The sequence below is a fragment of the Bos indicus genome, chromosome 25 (genome assembly GCF_029378745.1).
Source record: "Bos indicus isolate NIAB-ARS_2022 breed Sahiwal x Tharparkar chromosome 25, NIAB-ARS_B.indTharparkar_mat_pri_1.0, whole genome shotgun sequence".
In the NCBI taxonomy this organism is placed as follows: Eukaryota; Metazoa; Chordata; class Mammalia; order Artiodactyla; family Bovidae; genus Bos; species Bos indicus.
The window spans coordinates 10,470,736-10,497,731 of NC_091784.1; the positions used below are offsets into that span (position 1 = coordinate 10,470,736).

At 45.9% G+C, this 26,996-nt stretch overlaps 1 protein-coding gene across 1 annotated transcript in view; it reads right to left on the reverse strand.

Annotated features, from left to right (window-relative positions):
* Nucleotides 1-3,864, reverse strand: part of TEKT5 (tektin 5) — a 49,588-nt gene extending 45,724 nt beyond the window's left edge. Inside the window, exon 1 of the mRNA XM_070779657.1 lies at nucleotides 3,212-3,864. Within this exon, the coding sequence (XP_070635758.1) occupies nucleotides 3,212-3,787 (576 nt within the window). The 5' untranslated portion in view covers nucleotides 3,788-3,864. The remainder of the gene's footprint in view (nucleotides 1-3,211) is intronic.
* Nucleotides 3,865-26,996: the final 23,132 nt, after the last annotated feature.

A 26,996-nucleotide genomic window follows, 5' to 3' on the forward strand; every position in this document is an offset into this window, starting at 1 on the left:
AAGATCCCCTGGAGAAGGGATTGGCTTCCCACTCCAGTGCTCATAGGCTTCCCTCGTGGCTCAGACAGTAAAGAATCTGCCTGCAATGTGGGAGACCTGGGTTCAATCTCTGGATTGGGAAGATCCCTTGGAGGAGGGCATGGTAACCCACTCCAGTATTCTTGCCTGAAGAATCCCATGGACAGAGGAGCCTGGCAGGCTACCGTCCATGGGGTTGCAAAGAGTTGGACATGACTGAGCAACTAAGCACACACGCACACACACACACACACATATGTAAATATATATATGTACATACATATATATTTAACTTAAAGCTGACTATAGATGAGGATAGGAATCAGAGGAGTAAAATCAGCAAACTAAAATGGACTAGAATGGGTGAATTTAACTCAGATGACCATTATATCTACTACTGTGGGCAAGAATCCCTTAGAAGAAATGGAGGAGCCATCATAGTCAACAAAAGAGTCTGAAATGCAGTACTTAGATGTGGTCTCAAAAATGACAGAATGATCTCTGTTCATTTCCAAGGCAAACCATTCAATATCAGAGTAATCCAAGTCTATGCCCCAAACAGTAATGCTGAAGAAGCTGAAAAGACCTATGAAAACCTACAAGACCTTCTAGAACTAACACCCCAAAACGATGTCCTTTTCATTATAGGGGACTGGAATGCAAAACTAGGAAGTCAAAAAATACCTGGAATAGCAAGCAAATTTGGCCTTGGAGTACAGAATGAAGCAGGGCAAAGGCTCATAGAGTTTGCCAACAGAATGTACTGGTCATAGCAAACACCCTCTTCTAACAACACAAGAGAAGACTCTACACATGGACATCACCAGATGGTCAATACTAAAATCAGATTGATTATATTCTTTGCAGCCAAAGATGGAGAAGCTCTATGCAGTCAGCAAAAACAAGACCGGGAGCTGACTGTGGCTCAGATCATGAACTCCTTATTGCCAAATTCAGACTGAAATAGAAGAAAGTAGGGAAAACCACTATCCCTTATGATTATACAGTGGAAGTGAGAAATAGATTCAAGAGATTAGATCTAATAGACAGAGTACCTGAAGAACTATGAACGGAGGTTTGTGACGTTGTACAGGAGGCAGGGATCAAGACCATCCCCAAGAAAAAGAAATGAAGAAAGGCAAAATGGTTGTCTGAGAAGGACTTACAAATAGCTGTGAAAAGAAGAGAAGCAAAAGGCAAAGGAGAAAAGGAAAGATATAACCATTTGAATGCAGAGTTCCAAAGAACAGCAAGGAGAGATAAGCCTTCCTCAGCGATCAATGCAAAGAAATAGAGGAAAACAATAGAATGGGAAAAACTAGAGATCTCTTCAAAAAAATTAGATATACCAAGGGAACATGTCATGCAAAGATGGGCACAATAAAAGACAGAAATGGTATGGACCTAACAGAAGCAGAAGATATAAAGAAGAGGTGGCAAGAATACACAGAACTGTACAAAAAAGACCTTCATGACCCAGATAATTATGATGGTGTGATCACTCACCTAGAGCCAGACATTCTGGAATGCAAAGTCAAGTAGGCCTTAGGAAACATCACTATGAACAAAGCTAGTGGAGGTGATAGAATTCCAGTTGAGCTATTTCAAATCCTATTTCAAAAGATGATGCTGTGAAAGTGCTGCACTTAATGTGCCAGCAAATTTGGAAAACTCAGCAGTGGCCACAGGACTGGAAAAGGTCAGTTTTCATTCTGATCCCTAAGAAAGGCAATGCCAAAGAATGCTCAAACTACCACACAATTGCACTCATTTCACATGCTAGTTAAAGTAATGCTCAAAATTCTCCAAGCTAGGCTTCGAACTTCCAGATGTTCAAGCTGGTTTTAGAAAAGGCAGAGGAACCAGAGATCAAATTGCCAACATCCACTGGATCATCGAAAAAGCAAGAGAGTTCCAGAAAAACATCTATTTCTGCAATATTGACTATGCTAAAGCCTTTGACTGTGTGGATCACAACAAACTGTGGAAAAATCTTAAAGAGATGGGAATACCAGACCACCTGACCTGCCTCCTGAGAAACCTGTATGGAGGTCAGGAAGCAACAGTTAGAACTGGACATGGAACAACAGACTGGTTCCAAATCGGGAAAGGAGTACATCAAAGCTGTATATTGTCACCCTGTTTATTTAACTTATATGCAGAGTTAACTTATCATGAGAAACTTATCATGAGTTAACTTATCATGAGAAACGCTGAGCTGGATGAAGCACAAGCTGGAATCAAGATTGCCAGGAGAAATATCAATAACCTCAGATATGCAGATGACACCACGCTTAGGACAGAAAGCAAAGAAGAACTAAAAAGCCTCTTGATGAAAATGAGAGAGGAGAGTGAAAAAGTTGGCTTAAAACTCAACATTCAGAAAACTAAGATCACAGCATCTGGTCCCATCACTTCATGGCAAATAGAGGGGAAAACAGTGGAAACAGTGTCAAACTTTATTTTGGGGGGCTCCAAAATCACTGCAGATGGTGATTGCAGCCATGAAATTAAAAGATGCTTGCTCCTTGGAAGAAAAGCTATGACCAACCTAGACAGCATATTAAAAAGCAGAAACATTCCTTTGCCAACAAAGTTCCATCTAGTCGATAAGCTATGGTTTTTCCAGTAGTCATGTATGGATGTGAGAGTTGGACTATAAAGAAAGCTGAGCACCAAAGAATTGATGTTTTTGAACTGTGGTGCTGGAGAAGATTCTTGAGAGACCCTTGGACAGTGAGGAGATCCAGCTAGTCCATCCTAAGGGAAATCAGTCCTGAATGTTCATTGAAAGGACTGATGTTGAAGCTGAAACTCCCATACTTTGGCCACCTGATGTGAAGAACTGACTCACTGGAAAAGACCCTCATGCTGGGAAAGATTGAAGGCAGAAGGAGAAGGGGACGACAGAGGATGAAATGGTTGGATGGCATCACCGACTTGATGGACATGAGTTTGAGTAAATACCGGGAGTTGGTGATGGACAGGGAGGTCTGGGGTACCACAGTCCATGGGGTCACAAAGAGTTGGACATGACTGAGCGACTAAATTGAACTGACAGATGATGATGCAGCTCAAACTGAGCTTCAAGATGCCTGTCACCTTGACCTTCACTCAAGGGAGGTGTGTGGGACTGTACTGCAGGGCTGACATCCCAGTCACCCCCAGGACCCCCTCCCTGCCGCACGCTCACTTGCAATGGACACCTCAGCTCCTCAGCCGCACACTCCAGCCGCCTCTTAATGGCATCCAAGCTGTGGTTCTCGTTCAGAAGCCTCTCCAGCTCGTAGTTCAGCTCCGACTTCCAGAAGCCGATGTCCGACAGCCTCTGGCCCAGGTTCCGGCAGGTCCCCTCCTGCATCTGGCGCGTCAGCTGATCCTTGTCCTGCATGAGCCGCATGGAGTCGCCCGTCATCCGGCCGGCCCAGAGCCGCGACGCCTCAGCCCCACATAACTGCAGCCGGTTGGACTGGTCCCAGTCCTGGGGGCTGTAGCGACAGAAGAGGGCGGAGCGGACGGCCGGCAGGATGGTGGGCGGCCGCAGGGCGCTGCGGCAGGTGGCCCCCTCGTCCAGGCAGGTCTGGGCATTGGCCACCTTGTAGAAGAGGCTGGGTCTCCAAGCGTTGAGGTAGCGGTACCCTGGCAAGTAGTAGGGCTGGTAGCACTCCTGGACGGTCGGGCCGGACGCCACCGAGGGCAGCGCGCTCCCGCCACAGGGTTTCTTGGGACCACAGTAAGTGGCGGTCTGAGTCGTTCCAAGAAACTCCATCTTCCCCCATCAGCCCCGCTAGGGCAAAAGTCTACCCTGGGGAGGCCAGGGCACCACAGGAAGGGGAAGGGGCTTCTCTTAGGGATGGGCAGGGCCTCTATGACTCGGTGCTGTTGTCATAAAGCCTGGGAGTGGTGCCCTCCTGGGCGGCCCCCTGGCCGCCCCCATCCTGCACCGGCTCACTTACCCCCTGCTGGGACCGTAGCAGCCCAATGGAAACCCAAACAAAACAACCAACAACATGAATGAGTTTTTCAGTCGACAAGAGTTGGAGGTGCAAGAAATGGCATTTGTATATTTTCAGTAAATAATCAAACCTGCCTTTCCACACTTAACTCTGCCTATGGGAGAATGTGGTCCACTCCAGTACATCCAATCAACTCAGGGTCAAGGTGGTCAAGGCTAGTTGTTTCCCTTCTCTCTCTGTCCCCAGGATGGCACCAGAGTGGTCCATGCACATCATGGGATACCACTCAGGGGTAAAAAATCAGAATGAGTTCTTGGCACACACAAGAGCAGGAATGAATCTCAGATGGATTAAGCTCAGTGGAAGCAGCTAGACTCACATCCTGTATGATTCCATCTACATGACATTCTGGTAAAGGTAGATCTATATGGACAGAAGACAGATCGATGGGGCTGGCGGTGAGAGGGAGATTGACCGGAGGGGAAGGAGAAAATTTGGGAATGATGGCAGCACTGTCCTGTATCTTGATGGTGATGGGGTTATGCAACTATCTGTCAAAACTCATAGAACCATCCACTAAAAAGGGTGAAGCTCCACTACTTTGGCCACCTGATGTGAAAACCTGACTCACTGGAAAAAGACCCTGATGCTGGGAAAGATTTAAGGCAGGAGGAGAAAGGGACAACAGAGGATGAGATGGTTGGATGGCATCACCGATTCAATGGACATGAGTTTGAGCAGACTCTGGGAGATAGTGCAGGACAGCCTGGGGTCACTGCAGTCCATGGGGTCACAAAGAGTCAGACACAACGGAGCAACTGAGCAACAAAAAAAGGGATGGTTTTTACTGTATGTAAATTATACTTCAACAAACCTGAACTTAAGAAGGAAGGTGAGGGATGTGAGCTCATTGGCAGGGCTCTGCCACGTCTGTTTGGCTTCGCCGTTAACTCCCAGCACCTGACACAGGACTAAATGGATGAATGGGAGTCTAGGTTGAGGGTTTTGTTACTCCAGAAAAAGCATTCAACCTTCCATTCTATACCAATACTTTCATTCCATCAAGAAACTTCCTCCCCTCCTTGGTTGGTGGGAGTGGCAATAAAGTCTCAAGATATTCGACAAGAGGGGTGCTTGATTTGTGGGGTCCCCTCTCCCTTTTGAGGGCTTCCCAGGTGGTACCAGTGGTAAAGGACCCCCTGACAATTCAGGAGATGTAAGAGATGTGGGTTCAATCCTTGGGTCGGGAAGATCCCCTGGAGGAGGGCATGGCAACCCTCTCCAGTATTCTTGCCTGGGAAATTCCATGGACAGAGGAGCCTGGCCAGCTGCAGTCCATGAGGTTGCAGAGAGTTGGACACGACTGAAGCGACTTAGCACACACACACCTAACCCTATTCTACTGATTGTATTCTTCCGTCTTTTGAAATGAGAAAGACAATACAGTCAATCCTCAAATGGCCCTTGTTAGTGGAGTGTGATGGTTAATGTGAATTTTCTCCCCAGTCACCTAAAACCTGGACTGAAAAATGCAGTGGGTACTAGATGATTAAGGCAGAGAGAAATGTATTAAGCACCTCTGTATACATAGGGCTTTACATAAACTCATTTGTTTCATTTCCACAGTGAGACTGTAAGAAAGCTTGAGATTCCCATCTTATAGGGTGGGCTTTGGGCCCCCTCTGGACCTAGAGTGCTTGCAGGATCATTAGAGATGGGACATCCCACCCAGGAAGTGTTTTTGTATTGAAGAATTCCAAGAAATAGTCCAGAAAGCCTCAGGGTATTTATAAAGCACTAAATGTTAATGACAATAATATCAATGTGATCACGTATCTAAAAACATGTATATATATATACATTACACATATATACAATGGAATATTACTCAGCCATTAAAAAGAATGAAATAATACCATTTGCAGCAACATGGACGGACCTAGAGATGATCAGACCAAGTGAAGTGAGTCAGAGAAAGACAAATATCAGATCAGTTCAGTTCAGTCGCTGAGTCGTGTCCGACTCTTTTCGACCCCGGGAACCATAGCACGCCAGGCCTCCCTGTCCATCACCAACTCCCGGAGTTCACCCAGACCCATGTCCATTGAGTCAGTGATGCTATCCAACCATCTCATCCTCTGTCATCCCCTTCTCCTGCCCGCAATCATTCCCAGCATCAGGGTCTTTTCCAATGAGTCAGCTTTTTGCATCAGGTGGCCAAAGTATTGGAGTTTCAGCTTCAGCATCAGTCCTTTCAATGAATATTCAGGACTGATTTCCTTTAGGATGGAAAATATCATATGATATCACTTATATGTAGAATCTAAAATATGACACAGATGAAATTATTTACAAAATAGAAATAGACTCATAGAAAACAAACTTATAGTTATCAAAGAGGAAAGAAGGTGGGGAGAAAGATAAATTAGGCATTTGGCAGTAACAGATATACACTACTATAAATAGAAAATAAACAACAAGGCCCTACAGTATAGCACAGGGAACTATATTCAGTATCTCATAATAACCCATGACGGAAAAAAATCTAAAAATGGAAAAGAATCTCAAAAAAGAATCTATGTGGGCTTCCCTGATGGCTCAGACAGTAAAAAATCTGCCTGCAATTCGGGAAATTGGGGTTCAATCCCTAGTTGGGAAGATCCCCTGGAGAAGGGAGTGACTACCCACTCTGGTATTCTTGCTAGAGAATTTCATGGACAAGAAGCCTGGCGAGCTACAGTCCATGGGATCTCAGAGAGTCGGACAAGACTGAGAGACTAACACTTTCATATATATACACATACCCAAAACAGAATGACTTTGCTGTATGCCTGAAACCAACATGACATTGCAAATCAACTATACTTCAACAAAAATAAATAAATAAAAATTAATGTAAGCAATATCTATGAGTGTAAAGTTTAGATTTTCTCACCACTCAGCTACTTTCAGTTTTTTCAGATAAAATCCAGTTATCAGATCTTTGCATTTTTCTAGAGATATCTTATGCACATACAAGCTTGCTGCTGCTGCTGCTAAGTCGCTTCAGTCGTGTCCGACTCTGTGCGACCCCGTAGACGGCAGCCCACCAGGCTCCCCCGTCCCTGGGATTCTCCAGGCAAGAACACTGGAGTGGGTTGCCATTTCCTTCTCCAATGCATGAAAGTGAAAAGTCAAAGAGAAGTCGATCAGTCGTGTCCGACTCTTAGCGACCCCATGGACTGTAGCCCACCAGGCTCCTCCGTCCATAGGATTTTCCAGGCAAGAGTGCTGGAGCGGGGTGCCATTGCCTTCTCCAACATACAAGCTTATATCAATCTATATCTTTTTTACATAGATGATAAACACCATACCCACTGTTTTCCACATAATTGTAACTCTTGGAGATCATCTCATTTTGGTCCATAAACCTCTCTTTCTACCATTTAGTAGCTGCGCATCCCTCCATTATACAGAGGTGGTATGATTTGTTTGATCATTCTCTACAATGGGGCATTTAAAGGTATTTCCTCTAAACATTGCTGCAATAAATGTCTTACCTCTTGCATTTCTTTTTTTTTTTTTTAAGAAAACCTTTTTACTTTTTATTGGATTATAGCCAGTTAACTATGTTGTGATAGCTTCAAGTGGACAGTGAAGGACTCAGCCCTATATACCCACTCTCCCCAAAACTCCTGTCACATCCAGGCTGCCACATAACATTGATCAGAGTTCCCTGTGCTATACAGCAGGTCCTTGCTGGTTATCCATTTAAAATATATCAGTGCCATTCACATTTCTTTATGTCGGGTTTTCGGAGGTACAATTTCCACACAGTGGATCACCTGGTGCATGCAGGCTTTTGAAGGTACACAGGCCCTCGGTCACCACCGGGATGAAATTGTCCCCACCACCCGGGCAGATCGTGCTCTTCCTTCTGCTTCTAACTCAGCAACCACTGACGTGTCCTCTATCCCTACAGTGCGTGTGTGAATGTGCGCTCAGTCTTGTCTGACCCTTTGCAATCCCATAGCCTGCCAGGCTCCTCTGTCCATATTTCCCAGGCAATAATACTGGAATGGGTTGTCATTTCCTTCTCCAGGGGATCTTCCAGACCCGGGAATCAAACCCCGATCTCCTGCCTTGCAGGCCGTTTGTTGACCTCTGAGCCACCCAGGTAGCCCCACAGAATGCCATATAAACAGAATCGTGTAGAATACAGTCCTTTAAGCTTGGCCTCTTTCCCTTAGTAGTTCTTTTCCTTTTTTAAAAATTTATTTATTTGGCTGCACCGAGTCTTTAGTTGCAGCATATGGGATCTAGTTCCCTGACTAGGGATCAAACCCAAGCTCCCTGCATTGGGAGCACAGAGTCCCAGCCACGGGGCCACCAGGAACGTCCCACTTTAGTAGTTCTGCCTGAAAGCGATAAGCATCCTTGCACATACATTTCTGGGCATGTCTGAGCATAACTTCCAGAAGAAGTTACAGGATAGAAAAGCATGCATTTTTTTTTAACATGAATATGTATTATCTTGAAGGCTTTCTGCCTTTGGGCCTCTGGGTATATATGTTCTATATATTATTTATATGCCTGTTTATTGTCCTGAAGATTTTCCCACCCGTGGGGCTCTGGGGCAATGGCTTCTAATTTAGACTGTCAGAGCTGGCAGTTCCTGCCTGTTTCCCTTGGCCAGGAGCCTGGTGCTGTACATGTGAGGGACCAGGCACGAACACCACAGCCTCCTGCCTGGCACCACTTACAGGACTGCTGGGGAAGAAGGGGCGGGGACTTAAAGAAACCCAGATAGGCTAGACAGCTCGCCCCAGGCTGGGATCTATTTGGGGTCCTGCTCACCTGGGTTCCAGGTTGCTTGCTTGAAAGCTCTGGGGAGGTGTTCAGGACAAACCCCACGAAAACCCACAAAGTTAAACTGTCATCAGAGAAACCGACCTGGCTGCCTTTCAGCCATGGGGGGGCGTCTGGCATGATTTTCCTAGGCAAGGTGGGGCTCCCTGAAGAGAAGAATTCAGCTCAAAATCCTGATACAGAACTTCATCTGTAATATACATAGTATCTATATGACCCAAGTGCATCTTTTCTCTGCTGTAAAGAGAGACAGGAATCTATGCAAGGGTATAACCGACCAGGATTTCTCCATCTCCTCAGCCTTAGCTCCTCTCGGATGCAAGTTTCTAAAACTCCTCCCTCCCTCCAACAAAAAGAAGACGTTAACTACATGATGACCAGATGAGTGCAGCCCCAGGCCTCCTGGAATCTAATGTTAACCCTTGTGACACCTCACCATCAGCCAATCAGAAACTTGTGCACGAGCTGATCACATACCCTGTGAACTCCTCCATCACCTGACTTTTTAAAAACTCTTTGCCAAAAGCTGAGCTGGCAGTGTTTTGGGGCCTAAGCCATCTATCTTTGCCTGGCCCTGCAATCAACCTTTCTCTGCTCCAAACTCCAACGTTTCGGTCTGTTTGGCCGCCCTGTGCATGGGGCACACGAACTTGCACTCACAGGGGTGGAGAGTAGGGGAGAGGCTGATCTCAATGAATCATGTTTTCGGATCCACAGATCACTGTCCTGGCCTCCACTCCAACCTGCTTACAAACCGTCGGTTGCTGAGTCAGTGACAGCGGTTGAGGGGCCGTGTGGCCAGGAAATTTTCACACAGGGGAATCCGCTCAGTGCTGTCCTGACTGAGGAGGCCATTCTGTCGAGTGGAATCCTAGCCCCCTCTTCCAGCCTGGAAAAATGCCGGGAACCATGCCTTGCGGAGGGAAGTTATGAGAATCAAGTAAAGACCTAGCAAGGTACTCAGCATGGTGGGTGATCAACAGCTGACGTTACTATTATTATTATACTATGCTTTGCCACATCATTGCATTAATCCTTTTGATCATGGCATTATTCCTGCCCTCATTTTACAGGGGGCAAACTGAGAGTTGCCTTTATTTACCCAAGGGCACACAGCTAGTCTTCAGAAATGGCTCAGGTAGTGTCCTCTGTTTCTCTCAAGGTAGGGGGCAGGGAGGAGAGTCAGCTAAAAACCCTAAATGTGCCTATAGTGGGGCTGAGATGGAGCTCAGAGAACATATCAGTGATATTGGGTTTCTATTTCTCCCCCATTTTACTGTAAAAAAAAATTTTTTTTTTGGCCATGCTACATGAGATCTCAGTTCCCCGACCAGGGATTGAAGCCTTGCCCTTGGCAGTGAAAGCATGGAATCCTAACCACTGGACTGCCAGGGAATTCCCTACTATAAACAATTTTTTAAATGCAGCAGTTTTAACAAGGACCTATTGTATCACACATCGAACTCTGCTCAATGTCATGTGACAGCCTGGAAGGGAGGGGAGTTGGGGGAGAATGGATACATGTATATGTGTAGCTGAGTTGCTCTGCTGTTCACCTGAAATTATCACATGGTTAATTGGCCATGCGTGCATGCCAAGTCACTTCAGTCCTGTCTGACTCTTTGCCACCCTATGGACTGTAACTCACTAGGCTCCTCTGTCCATGGGATCCTCCAGACAAGAATATTGAAGTGGGTTGCCATGCCCTCCTCCAGGGGATCTTCCTGACCCAGGAAGAAAGCAGCCCTTCTCACACCTTGATTTGAGCCCCTTGAGCCTCATTTTGTCTAAAATGGAAGATTATCTTCAAACTCTCTCACAGAAGCAGAGCACATAACACAAGGCCCTGAGACGCTCTGGCTGGAGGGAACGGGAGCTGGGGCCCCTTCCATGTGAGTCCCTAGAGCTCCACGGAGCAGGGTGAGAAACTGATGATTTCACAAAGGAGGCTTGAAGTTCACCAGGAAGTGGAAAAACCAAACTCCATGTCCACGTTTTCTGAAGTCACACCTATCTTCTAGAGAAATGGTAGGGTAGGTATGATCATCAAAGGCATTCCATTAAATTTGGAATCATGTGGATGGTAACTGGACACTGTGACCACTTTGTAGTGTAGATGAACATCAAATTAATATGTGGTACACCTGAAGCGAATACAGTGTTAAGTGCCAATTTTTTTCTCAAAAAAAAAAAAAAGGATTCGTGCCATGGGTGAGAGTTGTGTTCACTTCATACGGCTGCTGTCACAAATCACCACAAAGTTAGTGACCTCACACCACACAAAATAAATTTGTCTACATTACCAAGTCATCACAATGTCTAGTTAACAATCCACGTGATTCCAAATGCAACAGAATGCCTGTTGATTATCATGACAATCCTACCATTTCTGTAGATAATCAGTGTGACATCAGAAAACACGGAGGTGGAGTCTGGTTTTTCCACGTCCTGGTTAGGTGACCTTCAAGCCTCTTTGTTTGTGAACTGGGGAGGGAGGTGGGCTAAACGATTAATAGCTCTGAAGGTCAGAATTCCAAAATGAGGCTCAAGGTGCTCAAATCAAGGTGTGAGGAGGGCTGGTTTCTTCTGGAAGCTCCAGGGAGAATCAGATTCCTCGACATTTCCAGCTTCCAGAGTCTGCCTGCATCCTTTGGCTTGTGGCCCCACCTCACCCCCATCTAGGGTGGCCTCATCCTGCAGCCACTCGAAGCGGGGCTTCAGTTCCCAGCCTGAGATTGAGGTCTGGCCGTGGTGGTGAGAGCACCAAATCCTACCCACTAGACCCGGGGTCAGTGACAAGGCCCCGACCCTTAGGCTTTGCAGAAAAGAACTCCCACAAAGTTGGAAAGTAGTGAAACAAATGAAGTGTTCTTAGGAGGAAAAGGAATACAGCATGTGTGTATAGACACTCGAGTGGGCTCAGAGAGAGAGTTGTGCCCTCGTGGTCTTTGAATCACTTTTATGGGGCATGTCTTCCAGCTGTCCTTTGGGCAATCATTTTGATTTGCCTCTTCTGAGTCCCTATTTGGTATTCAGTCCATGGGGTCGCTGAGAGTTGGACACGACTGAGCGACTTCACTTTGACTTTTCACTTCCACGCATTGGAAAAGGAAATGACAACCCACTCCAGTATTCTTGCCTAGAGAATCCCAGGGATGGGGGAGCCTGGTGGGCTGCCATCTATGGAGTTGCACAGAGTTGGACACGACTGAAGTGACTTAGCAGCAGCAGCAGCAGGGTCCTCCCAGGTATGCACACCCATCTCTCAGCTAAGATGGATTCTACCAAAGAAGCCTATGGGGAGTTACCATCAGGTAGCATCACTCCCCTTTTGACCTCGGCGGGGGCAGTGGGGGGGCATTTATCTCCTGCCTCAGGTGGGCAGATGGATGAATGGATGAAGTGACAGCATTTCAAATGCCATTAAATGAGAAAGGTAAATTCCAAAAGTTGGCCATGGTTCAGCCAACACTCAGCAAAAATGAATAGTAAAATGTGATAACTCAGTCTGAAAGGCCCAAGGAATTTTTAAAAATTTAGAAAGAAGAAAATCCTGAAATACGTTGAGTGTGCCAGCTGGGGAACTTCTGGACAGTGCCCGTGTCCTAAAGGATGGGCAGCGGGGTGTTTCGGGTTCATCCGCAGTGTAGCACGTGTCCGTACTCCATTCCTTTTTGTGGCTGAATGCTATCTCATTGTATGGCTAGATCACGTTTTGTTTACCATTCGTCCATTGATGGGCATTTGGGCTGCTTCTGCTTTTTGGCTGGTATGAATAATGTTGCTCTGAACATTTCCATCAAAGTTTTTGTGTGGATGTCAGTTTTCAATTTTCTTGAATAGATGCCTAAAAGTGGAATTACTGGGTCATATGGTAATTCTGTTTTGGTTACTGTTGAGTTTTAATAAAAGGTCTGTGTAGTCAAAGCTATGGTTTTTCCAGTACCCATGTACAGATGTGAGAATTGGGCCATAAAAGAAGCCTGAGCACTGAAGAATTGATGCTTTCAAATTGTGGTGCTGGAGAAGACTCTTGAGAGTCCTTGGACTGCAAGGAGATCAAACTAGGCAATCCTAAAGGAAATCAACCCTGAATATTCATTGGAAGAATTGATGCTGAAGCTGAAGCTCCACTACTTTGGCTACCTGATGCAAAGAACTGACTCATTGGAAAAGATCCTGATGCTGGGAAAGATTGAAGGCAAAAGGAGAAGTGGGCAAAGGAGGATGAGATGGTTAGATAACATCACCAACTCAATGGACATGAATGTGAGCAAACTCTGGGAGACAGGGGAACCTGGTGTGCCGCAGTCAATGGGGTCGCAAAGAGTTGGACACAACTGAGCGACTGAGCAACAACACCAAGTTGCAAATCAGCACTTTTTGTTACTTGGTTTTTAATAAATATTGTGTTATCCATAGAAGTTAACTCAGGAAACTTCCAGCAACACAGTCAGCCCCCTCACACTCAGGCTAGGTCACACGTGTTGCTTTAGACAGTAAGTTCCTGACACCTGGGAATTGTCTTTCTCTCTCTGGGCTCAGTTCATTTCTCCAAACCCTTGGGGTGTTTTGCCCCCTGCATCCAGACAGTAGACTCAACACACACAAGGTGAGGCGTGATGGGAAAACCAAGAAACCAGAACAGAGGCTGCTTCCATCTGTCATCCTTTGTGACCACTGGGAGTTCTTACTTGTGTCTAGAATTCAAAACAGTGAATCAGAGTGTGACCCTCCAGGTATGATATTTTTGTTTGGCACGTGGACATTTTAGTTCATGCACAAAGTCTTTTACTGGACTGAGTACCTCCCTGGTGGTCCAGTGATTAAACACTTTGCCTTCCACACACAGGGTTCGTTCAGGTTCATTCCCTGGTCGGGAAACTAAGATCCCACACGCCCCACAGCCAAAAAAAAAAAAAATTGAAATGTAATCTTTATATCTTTCAACTATAGCAAAACCAAGACACTAACCAGGAATATAATTATTATTGGAAATACAGTTGTGTAGAGGAGAAAGGTGTTAAAATCACTGTCTACTCTGGGTGTCAAATACATTAGATAAACCACTGCTTAGAAATCCCTCCTGCATGCGTGTTAAGCCATTTCAGTGGTGTCCAACTCTTTGCAACCTCATGGACTGCAGCCTGCCAGACTCCTCTGTCCATGGGATTCTCCAGGCAACAGTACTGGAGTGGGTTGTCATGCCATCCTCCAGAGGATCTTCCCAACACAGGGATCAAACCCAAGTGTCTTACATCTACCTGCACTGGCAGGCAGGTTCTTCACCACTAGCACCAGCCCAGAGATTCCACATCCACCACTATAACTTCTTTTTTCAATCACTTTCTGGCTGATGGAAAACGCATTCACTTTCTGAATCATCTGGGGGAAGTGGACTAGGAGAGGCTGGCGTATGGGGCACGGGAGACCTGACTCATGACCTGACTGGTGTGCCCAAGCCTCCACGGCATCAGAACCTCCCTCCCGGCCAGCATCCCACTGACTGTGTTTTATTTCTGTCTCTCTCTGCAGCTACCGCATTGAGATGACTGCCTGACTTCCCCAGCCAGTGAAGGGACAGCGCCGCCTCTGTGAAATTAACGTGAAACCCATCTGCCTACAGAAGGCCTGGAGATTGTCTTAAGTGACCGCTGGAGGAGTGCTGTCCAGCAATAAAACTAACTTCTGGCCACGAGCTAATCAACGCAGCAAGTCAGCAAGCGTTCCTTGGGTGCCCCCTGCAGGTAGGTAGAATCTGCCACTTGTCCTTCCCCGAAGCCAAAATCTCACAGGCGGTGGCTCTAAGCAGTGCTTAGAAAAGCCAGCATAATAAGGGCAAACACAGGAAAGAGAGAGAAAGAAGTCCAGGAAGAAGCTGCTTTCAATTCAGCATCCTTGTCAGTTTGTATCATTCAAAAATGAGATTTATATTTTACAATGTAGATTTTATTATTTTTTTTTTCACTTTGAATTTCAAAAGATGTCTTTTCAGTGTTTAGCACACTGGTCCTGGCTGGTGTCCAACGACCTGGCAGTCTTTCTGGAAATCTCCCTTCAGACACACACATCAGTTCAGTTCAGTTCAGTTGCTCAGTCGTGTCCGACTCTTTGTGACCCCGTGAATCACAGCACGCCAGGCCTCCCTGTCCATCACCATCTCCCGGAGTTCACTCAGACTCACGTCCATCGAGTCAGTGATGCCATCCAGCCATCTCATCCTCTGTCGTCCCCTTCTCCTTCTGCCCCCAATCCCTCCCAGCATCAGAGTCTTTTCCAATGAGTCAACTCTTCACATGAGGTGGCCAAAGTACTGGAGTTTCAGCTTTAGCATCAGTCCTTCCAAAGAAATCCCAGGGCTGATCTCCTTCAGAATGGACTGGTTGGATCTCCTTGCAGTCCAAGGGACTCTCAAGAGTCTTCTCCAGCACCACAGTTCAAAAGCATCAGTTCTTCAGCGCTCAGCCTTCTTCACAGTCCAACTCTCACATCCATACATGACCACAGGAAAAATCATAGCCTTAATTAGACGAACCTTTGTTGGCAAAGTAATGTCTCTGCTTTTCAATATGCTATCTAGGTTGGTCATAACTTTTCTTCCAAGGAGTAAGCGTACATGTATGCTAAAACATATGTCTATATGCGCTCACTGCCACATTAATTGTAACAGGGAAAAAACCAAATGGCTTTTGGTACAGGATGGCTGAACGAAATATGAAACACCTATTCTATGGAGAACTCTGCAGCATTAAAAAAAAAAAAAAAGAAAGGTTAGGCTTATATTTGCCAATAGGAAAAGATTTTTAAGATATAAGTGAAGAAAGAAAGATATAGAACAATGCATACAATAGGATACCACTTAATCAGATACATGGGCTTCCCAAGCGGCTCAGTGGGTAAAGAACCCACTTGCAATGCAGGAGCCACAGGAGACATGGGTTCGATACCTGGGTCAGGAAGATCCCCTAGAGCACAGCAAGCCACTCCAGTGTTCTTGCCTGGAGAATCCCATGGACAGAGGAACCTGGCTGGCTATAGTCCACGGGGACAGAAAGAGTCAGACATAACTGAGGACGCACACACAAGCAGATATTTAGATAATTGTATAATGACAAACATTTCTGGAAAGATACACAGAAGTCAGAATGATTATCTTGGGCAGGGACAGGACTGGAATGAACACACGTGGGGAGAATTTTTTCTTTTTATTAAACCTTCCAAACTGGTATACATACAGGGTTGAGCCTGGAACAGTGTAGGGGAGATAGGGGCACCACCCATCAACACAGCCGAAAACCCAAGTATAATTTATAGTCAGCCCTAATTATCCACCATTCCATATCCTTGGGTTTAACCAACTGTAGACTGTGTAATACTATAACATTTAGTATTGAAAATCAATCCAGGTATAACTAGACATGTGCAGTTAAACCTATGTTGTTCAAGGATCATTGTAATTTTATTTTAGTATCTATATAATATATGCATTCTCCAAGCAAGAATACTGGAGTGGGTAGCCATTCCCTTCTCCATGGGGATCTTCCTCATCCAGGGATCAAACCTGGGTCACCTGCATGGCAGGTGGATTCTCTACTATATGAGCCACCAGCGAAGCCCCCAATACATAAATAGTATACTATATATTATATGTAATATATTCATATATGTAACCTAATAGGGCATCAACTTCTGGCTAAGATTGGATAATGGAGATTGACTGTATCCTCCCATCTGAAACTACTCAAAAAATCACCCAGAATATATGGAACAATGATTTTCAAGACACCGGACATCAGGCATGAAGGACAGTCCTCTCTGATGGGAAACAAATGAGGTGAGTCCCCCTATCATCCAAGCTCACCGCCTGGACAGGTAGTTTCCAGGCCGTGGTGCAGGGAGAACATCTCCAGTTAAGGGAGCCGGGAGGTGGGACACCAGGTGTGCAGAGTCTGAGGGGCAGAGCTCCGAAGAGGAGGATGCTGCCCAGAGAGACTGTCCGAGGGTCTCCAGGTGAGCAAGATCAGTGTACACTTGTGAGGAAATGACCCCGGGCTGGGCAAGGACCACCCAAGAGCATCAGAGGGAGCCATCCCCAGAGCCCCACCCCACCAGGCTGGGATTTGTTCCCCATCACACCATGCTCAGTAGATTTCATCATCTGTGTGACATCGGGTCAAATAGCCAGAGGGTTTTGCCTCAGGATTAGGGCAAAATTAGCCTCAGACTCACTTTGCCGAAAAAGGTCCAGATAGTCCAAGCTACAGTTTTTCGGGTAGTCATGTGTGGATGTGAGAGTTGGACCACAAAGAAGGCTGAGTGCCAAAAAATTGATGCTTTTGAGCTATGGTATTGCAGAAGACTCTTGAATGTCCCTTGGACAGCAAGGAGATCAAACCAGTCCATCCTAAAGGAAATCAACCCTGAATATTCATTGGAAGGACTGATACTGAAGCTGAAGCTCCAATACTTTGGCCACCTGATGCGAAGAGCCGACTGAGTGGAAAAGACCATGTTGCTGGGAAAGATTGAAGGCTGGAGGAGAAGGGGATGGCAGAGGATGAGATGGTTGGATTGCATTACCGACTTGATTAACATGTGCTTAGTCGTTCAGTCATGTCTGACTCTTTGCGACCCCGTGGACTGTAGCTTGCCAGCCTCCTCTATCCATGGGGATTCTCCAGGCAAGAATACTGGAGTGGATTGTCATGCTCTCCTCCGGGGGATCTTCCCGACTCAGGGATCAAACCCAGGTCTCCCACATTGCAGATGGAGTCTTTACCATCTGAACCACCAGGGAAGCCCTGTGAGTTTGGGCAAACTCCGGGAGATAGTGAAGGACAGGGAAGCCTGGCGTGCTGCAGTCCATGGGGTCGCAGAGTCAGACACAACTTAGCGACCAAAAAACAGCAAGCCCTAGACTCAATATCACTCTGGTCCTGCCTAACAAAGTTTAAAAATAGAACCCCAGAGATTAAAATGTTTCCAGTCCATTCCCTGTGCAGGAAAAAAAAAAAAAGATGAAGAATGTAAAATACAAGAAATTTTCAGCACAAAATAAGGTAAAATTCACAATGCCTAATAAAACAGGGGTTCCCAACCTCCAGGATCTCATGCCTGACGATCTATGATGGGACTGATGTAATAATAATAGAAATAAAATGTACAATAAATGTAATGAGCTTGAATCATCCTGAAACCTTCCCCACCCCAACTCCAGTCCATGGAAAAAATGTCCTCTGCAAAACTCTGGTGCAGAAATGTTGGAGACGGCTGCAATTAAAAAAAAAATACCAGGCATGCAAAGAGGTAGGAAACCAGGATCCACAAGAGTGACAGGGGAGAATCAATCAATTAAACCCAAACCAGAAATGGCATGGATAACAGAATTCATAGACAAGGACATTTTAAAAGCTATTATAACTGCATTCTATGTGTTCAAGAAGCCAGAGAAAAAGTTGGCACGTTAAGTGGAAACATGAAAGATATTTAAAAAAACAAAAACCTGAGTTGAACTTCTAGAGATGAAAACTACAATGTCTGAGATGAAAAATGCACAGGATGAGATTAAAGGTATGTTTTAGTCAATGGGCTTCCCTGCTGGCTCAGACGGTAAAGAATCTGCCTGCAATTTGGGAGACTCATATTGGATCCCTGGATTGGGAAGATTCCGCTGGAGAAGGAAATGGCAACCCACTCCAGTATTCTTGTCTGGAGAATTCCCCAGACAGATGAGCCTGGTGGGCTCCAGTCCCTGGGGTTGCAAAAAGTCAGACTCAATTGAGTAACACTTTTCACTTTCACTTGGTCAACAGAGGCTGCCGTACAAAATACCACGGAGACACATCATGCCATAAACACCGGAAGTGGATTTCTCGTGGTTCTGGAAGTCTGAGATCAGGGCACCAGCACCGTCCGCTTCCGGTGTCGTTTCTCTACCTGACTTACAGGCAGCCGCCTTCTCACTCACTGTGACCCCAAAAGGCCTTTCCTGTGTGGAGAAGTAGCAAGCCAAGTGTCTCCTCTTATAAAGACACTAATCCTGTCATGAGGACACTGCCCCCCGTGACCTCATCAAAATTAACAACAGCTCTTCAGAAGACATTCATAAGGGAATTTCCATTCTCAAGCCACAGACTAGGAGAAAACCTGGCCAAACCTATAACTGACAAGGAACTTGTATCCAGAATATATACAGTGTTCTCAAAACTCAATACTTAAGCAGCCGAAAAAAAATTTTTAATGAGCTTAAAATCTGAACATTTCTGCAGAGAGGATACGCTGACGGCAAGTGAACACCAGCAAAGATGGTAACATAATTTCTCACTAGGGAAATGCCAATTAAAACCACAGTAAACAACTAAACCTAAACCCTGATTCTGGGAAAGACTGAAGGCAGAAGGAGAGGAGGATGGCAGAGGATGAGATGCTCGGATGGCTTCACTGACTCAATGGACATGAACTTGGGCAAACTCCGAGAGATGGTGATGGACAGGGAGGCCTGGCGTGCTGTGGCCCATGAGGTCACAAAGAGTCGGACACGACTGAGCAGCTGAACAAGGCAACTAAACAGCAGCAAAGATACCACTACACACCTATTAGAATGTCAAAACCCCAAAAGGCTGGTTACCCTCGTTGTGGGCAAGAATATGGGGCAACTACAATCCTCAGACGCTGCGGGCAGGGATGGACAGTGTCTCTGAACCACTTTGGCAGTTTCCTCCCACCCCACCCCTAGGAGTTTACTCCAGAGAAATGAAGGTGTGCATCCCTGTGGAGACTCACACAGCAGTGCTCACAGCAGCCTCATCCGTAACATCCCCCAGCTGGAAGCAACCCACGTGTCCATCCACGGGTACGTGGATTAACTGTGCTGTAATCACCCAACGCCAGCCAGAAGAAATGAACTTCACCCACTCAGCAACCTGAATGAACCTGAAAGAAACACGCTGAAAGAAGCCACGGACTTCCTGGTTTGGTTCAGGGGTTAAGAATCCACCTGCCAATGCAGGGGACACGGGTTCAATCCCTGGTCCGGGAAGATCCCACACGCCTCCAGCAACTAACTGACTGTCAGAAGGGGAACCCAGAGGCCAGCTACTCTAATTGGCCTCGGAAGTTCCTGAATGCTTATATACTTTAGAGTAACCGGAGGCGTTCTGTTACTTTGGATGTACGTTCATTTCAAAACAGATTATTTGGAAGGTATTCTAGAAAGTAACACTGCTCACACCTAGGTGTTTTTAAGGGTATAATTGAGCTGACTATCCAAGGTGGGCATCTGGTTAAGCTTCAACATTTTTCCAAGCTCTTAGTGCAGAGGACAGGTGCTGTGCAGGAGAACTCATTGTTCTTCTGGGTTGGTGCCAATTTAAAAAAAAAAAAAACCCTGGAGGAAAAAAAAAATTCTGTGCGCCATGACTACTGAGCCCGCTCACTCTACAGCCCTGCTCCGCAATAAGAGAAGCCACCGCAATGAGATGCCAGGCACCCCAACTAGAGAAAACTCCATGTGTAGCAGTGAAGACCCAGGGCAGCCAAAAATAAGGAAATAGAGGCAAATTGGAAAAAGGCAGAAGAAAAGGAGCACACACCATATGATTCCACTGATAGAAAATTCTAGAAAATCTACATTAATCGATGGAGATTAGTGATTGGAGGAGGGGTGGTATTGCATCATGGACAGGTTTGCAAAAGGTCATGAGAAAATTTGGGGGGGAATGATACGTGTGCTCTGTGAAATAGAATATCTCCTGCCATATCAATAAACAAGGCTGATCACGCCGTCAGCGATTTGAGAACCACCAAAAGTGAATGTCTGAGCCCTGAGGACCCACTGCCAAAAGGAGAACAGCGCCTGCAATCCAGCAGCTACCACTCCCTACAGTAATTAAAGTGAAAGAAAGTGTTAGTCGCTCAGTCGTGTCCGACTCTTTGCAACCCCACGGACCACAGCCCACCAGGCTCCTCCGTCCATGGAATTCTCCAGGCAAGAACACTGGAGTGGGTTACCATTTCCTTCTCCAAGGCATCTTCCCAACCCAGGAATCGAAGCCAGGTGTTCCACATTGCAGACAGGCTCTTTACCATCTGAGCCACCAGGGAAGCCCCTATAGGAACTAAGGATGTAATAAAGTCTAGAAGCAGGATACGAGCCCCAGATAACTGAGATGCATGTGAATGGAATGATTTCCATGAGCCCAGATGCCTGCATCTTCCCACACATAGACGAGCGCTAAATGCCTTAACTTGAGATACCTGGTTTTCCTTAATCAACAGTCATCTCTGACGTTCAGCCTACCTGCCTGTTGTTGCAAACTTCTGTATAAACTGACTCCTTCCCCCAGTTCCTCAGAGCAGTTCGCTCGGGGCCACTTGAGATGCTGCCTCCCCGGCTTGCAGTCCTAAGAATTCCCACCCAATAAAACAACTCTCTCCTTTCAGGTTGTGACTGAATTTTTCAGTTCACAGTTCACTATCTTGATTGTGGTGACGGTTTCAAGATACAGTATGGTGGTGGTGGTTTAGTCGATAAGTTTGTGTTCCACTCTTTGCAACCCCATGGACTATAACCCACCAGGCTTCTCTGTCCATGGGATCCTCCAGGCAAGAATACTGGAGTGGGTTGCCATTTCCTTCTCCAGACAGTATATGTAAGTCAAAACTTATCAACTGTATGCTTTAAATATATGCAGTCTGTTTTCTATCAGTTATCCCTCAATAACGCTGTTTGAGAAATAAACTAACAATTGCTAACACCCATATACCACTCAAATGTATGAGGCATTTTTAAAAAAACTTGTTTTACTCCCGTTAATTTATTTAACCCTCCGAGGTAGTCAATATTATCATTGTCATTTTACAGAGGAAGAAACCAAGGAAACTATGAAGAAAAGATTCAAAAGCTGATAAATAGGGAGCTGGAATTTGAACTCAGACATTCAAAAATCTACGTTCTTAACCAGCACAGGAGTCAATTCTGTAGATAATGGATCTGAACCTTATTTTTGACTCAGTTATATATTAAGTGCCTACAGTATATAAAATCCTTTGTTAAATATTTTTGCTGGATCCTAGGGAAGAGGTTGGAGAAGGCAATGGCAACCCACTCCAGTACTCTTGCCTGGAAAATCCCATGGGCGGAGGAGCCTGGTGGGCTGCAGTCCATGGGGTCACTAAGGGTTGGACTCGACTGAGCGACTTCACTTTCACTTTTCACTTTCATGCATTGGAGAAGGAAATGGCAACCCACTCCAGTGTTCTTGCCTGGAGAATCCCAGGGATAGCAGAGCCTGGTGAGCTGCCGTTTATGGGGTCGCACAGAGTCAGACACAACTGAAGCGACTTAGCAGCAGCAGCAGGGAAGAGGTGGGCTTCCCAGGTGACGCTAGTGGTAAAGAACCCACCTGCCAATGCAGGTGACTGAAGAGATGTGGATTTGATACCTGGGTTAGAAAGATCCCCTGGAGGAGGGCACAGCAACCCACTCATTTTCTTGCTTGGAGAATCCCATGGACAAAGGAGCCTGGAAGCCTACAGTCCATAGGGTCGCAGAGAGTTGGACATGACTGAAGCGACTTAGCAGGCACGCACAGGGAAGAGGTAGGAAATTCTCTACTCTTGTACTTAAAATTTTTGTCCATTTCCTGACTACTTTGGTCATAGGTAGGGTAAGAACGTCACCTAGTGGTAATACTGGGAACTGCATGCACCTCCTGTGCTTTCCAAAGGGTAGTGTTTTCACCACCTGCAACGTGTTTTAGGCTCGGCTGAATTAGCATCTGAATTTGTAACCGGTTTGACACTGATGCTAGTCTTGTTTCATCTGCTAACCTGCTGTGTGATTAGGGGCAACTTTCCCAGTCTAGGCTTCAGTTTCCCAATCTGTAAACAAGGATGCGGATCTCACCATTGCAACTCTCTCCTACAACATAAACTCAAACAGAAACATATGGTGGATCTCTGTGCTTGCTGCTTTGCATGAATCAAATTATTTTATTCCCACAGCAACATCATGGGGCAACTGCTCTTACCCCTGTTTTACAGATGAGCGGGCTGAGGCTGGAGACACGAAGGGACTAGCCCAGAGTTACTCAGCTCATTAGAGTCTGGATTTGAACACATGTTGTCTGACCTCAGAGCAGGAACTGTAAACACCTGTCTTGTGCCTTCACTCATCTTACCCACCCCAACCATGGAAGTCTGTAGTGCCTTTACTAGAAACTCTGGAGGAGTTTTTAAAAACGTGCTGTGATATGATTTAGAATAAGAAACGTATGTTTGGTCTTCGTCCCCCTTTCTGGCACACAGCTCCTAAAATCCTTCGAATTTCCTAAGGACTGAGGGTGAGAAATGTGTCTATTGTTGTGTTAATTAGGTGACTGCGGCCCTCTCGGTAAACTTACCTAAATCTAGTAAGTAAAATGTTTCTCCGATTTCTGTGAGCTGTTCTAGCAGATTAATCAAATCCAAAGGGGAGGGACTTCCCCAGTGGTGCAGTGGTTAAGACTCCACCTTCCAACGCTGGGGATCTCTGCCCAGGGATCTAGGATCCCATATGGATCCTAGATGGGCAAAAAGCTAAAGCATAAAAACAACAGAAGCAATAGTGTAACACATTCAATAAAGACTTTACAAATGGTCCACATCAAAAAAAAGGGAAGGAGGTCATGGGAACCTCTGAGTTATAACCAGGCAGTCTGAAGCACAGGTTTGCAACTGGCATCTTGGGGAGGAGGGCAGTCTTGTAAGTTCAGTTCAGTTCAGTCGCTTAGTCGTGTCTCACTTTTTTCCCATGGACCTCAGCACACCAGGCCTCCCTGTCCATCACCAACTCCCAGAGCTTGCTCAAACTCATGTCCATTGAGTCAGTGATACCATCCAACCATCTCATCCTCTGTCATTCCCTTGTAAGACTGAGCCCTTAAACTGTGAACTCTGAAACTCTGATGCTAACTCCAATAGTGTCAAAGTTGTTGAAGTATAATCCACCCAGCTGGTGTCCAGGGCATTTTTCATTGGTATGGGGAACCCCCCCACACACACACACACCTACCTCCCACATTAGAAATTGTGTTCAGAACCTCTTTACCAGCCCAGGCCTCACCCACAAGATTGTGACTTAATCGGTGTCAGGGAGAAGGACCCCTGCATAAAATACCCCAGGTGATTATACTGTGTAGAGCTGTTCTTAGTCGCTCAGTTGTGTCTGACTCTTTGCGACCCTATGGATTGTAGCCTGCCAGGCTCCTCTGTCCATGGGATTCTCCAGGCAAGAATACTGGAGTGGGTTGCCATTCCCTTCTCCAGGGGATCTTTCCCTCCCAGGGATCGAACCCTGGTCTCCCACATTGCAGGCGGATTCTTTACTGTCTGAGCCACCAGGGAAGCCGAAGAATACTGGAGTGGGTAGCCTATCCCTTCTCCAGGGGAACTTGCTGACCCGGGAATACAGCTGGGGTCTCCTGCATTGCAGGTGGAGAAATTCTGCTGTAGAAAGTATTAATATATATCCAGGGTCCCAGTATATCCAGTCTTAGTGCAGATTTAGGCTCTAATAATTTCAGAAGTATAAACAAGTTTTGCTTTTAGAGCAGTTTTAAGTGTGCAGAAAAAGCAACTTTATGAAAGTTCAAAGCGTTACCATATAATCCCCCCACCCCATTGCCCCCATTATTATTAACATCTAGCATTGGTGTGGGACGTTTGTTGTCATTGGTAAACCAGTATTGATACATTAGTATTAAAGTCCATGGTTTTTCATTTTGATATTTGTCAAAACTAATACAATTATGTAAAGTTTAAAAATAAAATAAAATTTAAAAAATAAAAAATAAAAAATAAAAAAAAAAAAAAAAAAAAAAGTCCATGGTTTATGTTGGGTTTCACTCTTAACGCATCTGCTGTGAGATTTGATAAATGTATGATGTCCTGTGGCCACCATGACAGTTCACCCAGAATTGTTTCAGTGCTGTCAGCTACAAATGGGCATTTACCGTCTTCCTCTGCCGATTCCCACCTGGTGCAGTGGTAAAGAATCTGCCTGCCAATGCAGGAGGCGTAAGAGACTTAGGTTCAATCCCTGGTTTGGGAAGATCCCCTGGAGAAGGACATGACAACCCGCTCCAGCATCACTGCCTGGAAAATTCCACGGACAAGGGAGCCTGACGGGCTACAGTCCTTGGGTCGCAGAGTCAGACATGACTGAGCGTGCGTGCACTCGTGGACATCCTCCTCTGCAAGCGTGCACTCGTGGACATCCTCCTCTGCAAGCGTGCACTCGTGGACATCCACCTCTGCAAGGATCAAACCATGTGCTGCTGCAGCTGCTGACCTTCAACACCCCCTGAAAGGAGTGCAGGGCGGAGAGCAGAAATGAGGCACTCGGTGCTCTGGGAAACTGGCAGGACAGGTCTTCAGATAGATATTTTTAGGAGCTGATTTTATGAGCCTAATTCTTGCATCTCCTCGTATCTAGAAAGGCACTAAAATCCTTCACGATGACTTTTCATGACCAGCAGGAACCTTTGGCAAAAAATGCGTGCTTGATTGCACACACTCCCCCTTCACCAAAATCACATATATACTGACCTTTCTCTTACCTCTTTGGAGTAGTTTCTCAGAGCTATCTGAGGTACTGGCTCCCAGGCTGCAGCCCTCATTTTGCCCCAGATAAAAAAAACTTAACTTGCAACTCACATTTTCTTTTTTTTTTTTTTAAGTTGACACTGCCCTAAAGACCCCTGTGTTTTTCGTCACTCTCTCTTTACCCTTCTCCAACCCTTGGCAACCACTAATCTTTTCACTGTCTATAGTTTTACAAACTTATTTCTAAAATCATTTAAACATTTAGCTATTTAAATCTACAATGTTTTAAACTTTAATTCTGTTATTTCTCTTGTTTCTCTCTCTCGGTTTTTTTTTTTTTTTTTGGTCTTTTTTGAGCTATGTTGTAGGGCTTGCAAAATCTCAGTTCCCCAACCATGGATTGAATCTGCACCATGGCAATAAAAGCCCAGAGTGCTAACCACTAGAATTAAAGTTTAGGAACCCCCTAAACTTTAATTTTGTTGTTTTAGTCATCGTGGCCATCTACAGTCAGGAGGGCTGAAATGAAAATTTTAAAGTCTTATTTCAAACTCATGAGACTAAATAAATGTAAAGGAAATGTCAACTTGCAAATGCCAAATGCCAATTTTTGTAAGTTAGCTCATACTTCAAAAGTTCCTAAAGGAGAAAACTGGGCTCGGACCTTTGGAACACACTGAATTCGGGAAAGGGGGCGCAGTCAGTTTCACAAATTTCACAGACCAGGAACGGTACCTGTGAGAAGATGCTGAGAGATCTCCTGGGGGGACTGGGTGATGGATGGACAGCAAGGGTCTGGGGTTAGGGGGGGGTCCCTCCAGAAGGACCTCTGTGAGCGAGAGTGATGGGCTGGGGTCCCCGGGGAAATGCCAGCTGTTCAGTGGTTAGGGCCCAGCCTTTACCCCAGGATAAGAAATGAGGCTGGACAGGTCAGTTGGGTCATAGAGGCCACTGAGAGTCATGTGAAGATTGGGTGCTAGCCTGTGGGCCATAGGGAGCCATTGAAGATTTAAGAGCAGCAGAGTGACACCATGAGATTTGTACGGGGGAAAGCCCAATAGATCTCTAGTAGAGAAACCTCATGCGGATCTATGGGCGACAGTCAGGGCCCACCACCCTCTAGGTCTCTTCCCCCAGGCGTCTAGAGCTGCACTCCCTGCGTCTCTCTGGGGGTGACCGTGGGACTGAATCTCTCTGGTGGAAAGTGAGCAGACAGCTTTCATGTCTGGGCAGACGTATTTCAACAGAAGCTTAAATTCACTCCAATTCACACTCTCCACCGTTGAAGATTTGTGTTCCGATGGTAGCGGCGTCACATGATGGCACTTCTGTCTGCATCCCTGAGTAGCCGTGAGCAGAGGCCTCTCTCAGTGAAGCCGGAGCCAAAAATAAACTTTGCTGCCTTGAGCCTGTGCAGCCTGGGAGATGTCGGGCAGCGTAGCCTGGACCGGCAGATACAGAAACTATCGCAGACCCAGGAGGACAGGGCCTGAGCCTAGGCAGTAGCGATGATGGAAGTGGCGGCCTGGGACGTGTCTGTCACCACCCCAAACAGCGGTTTAAAACAGTGTTTATTGGGTGGGCTGGGCA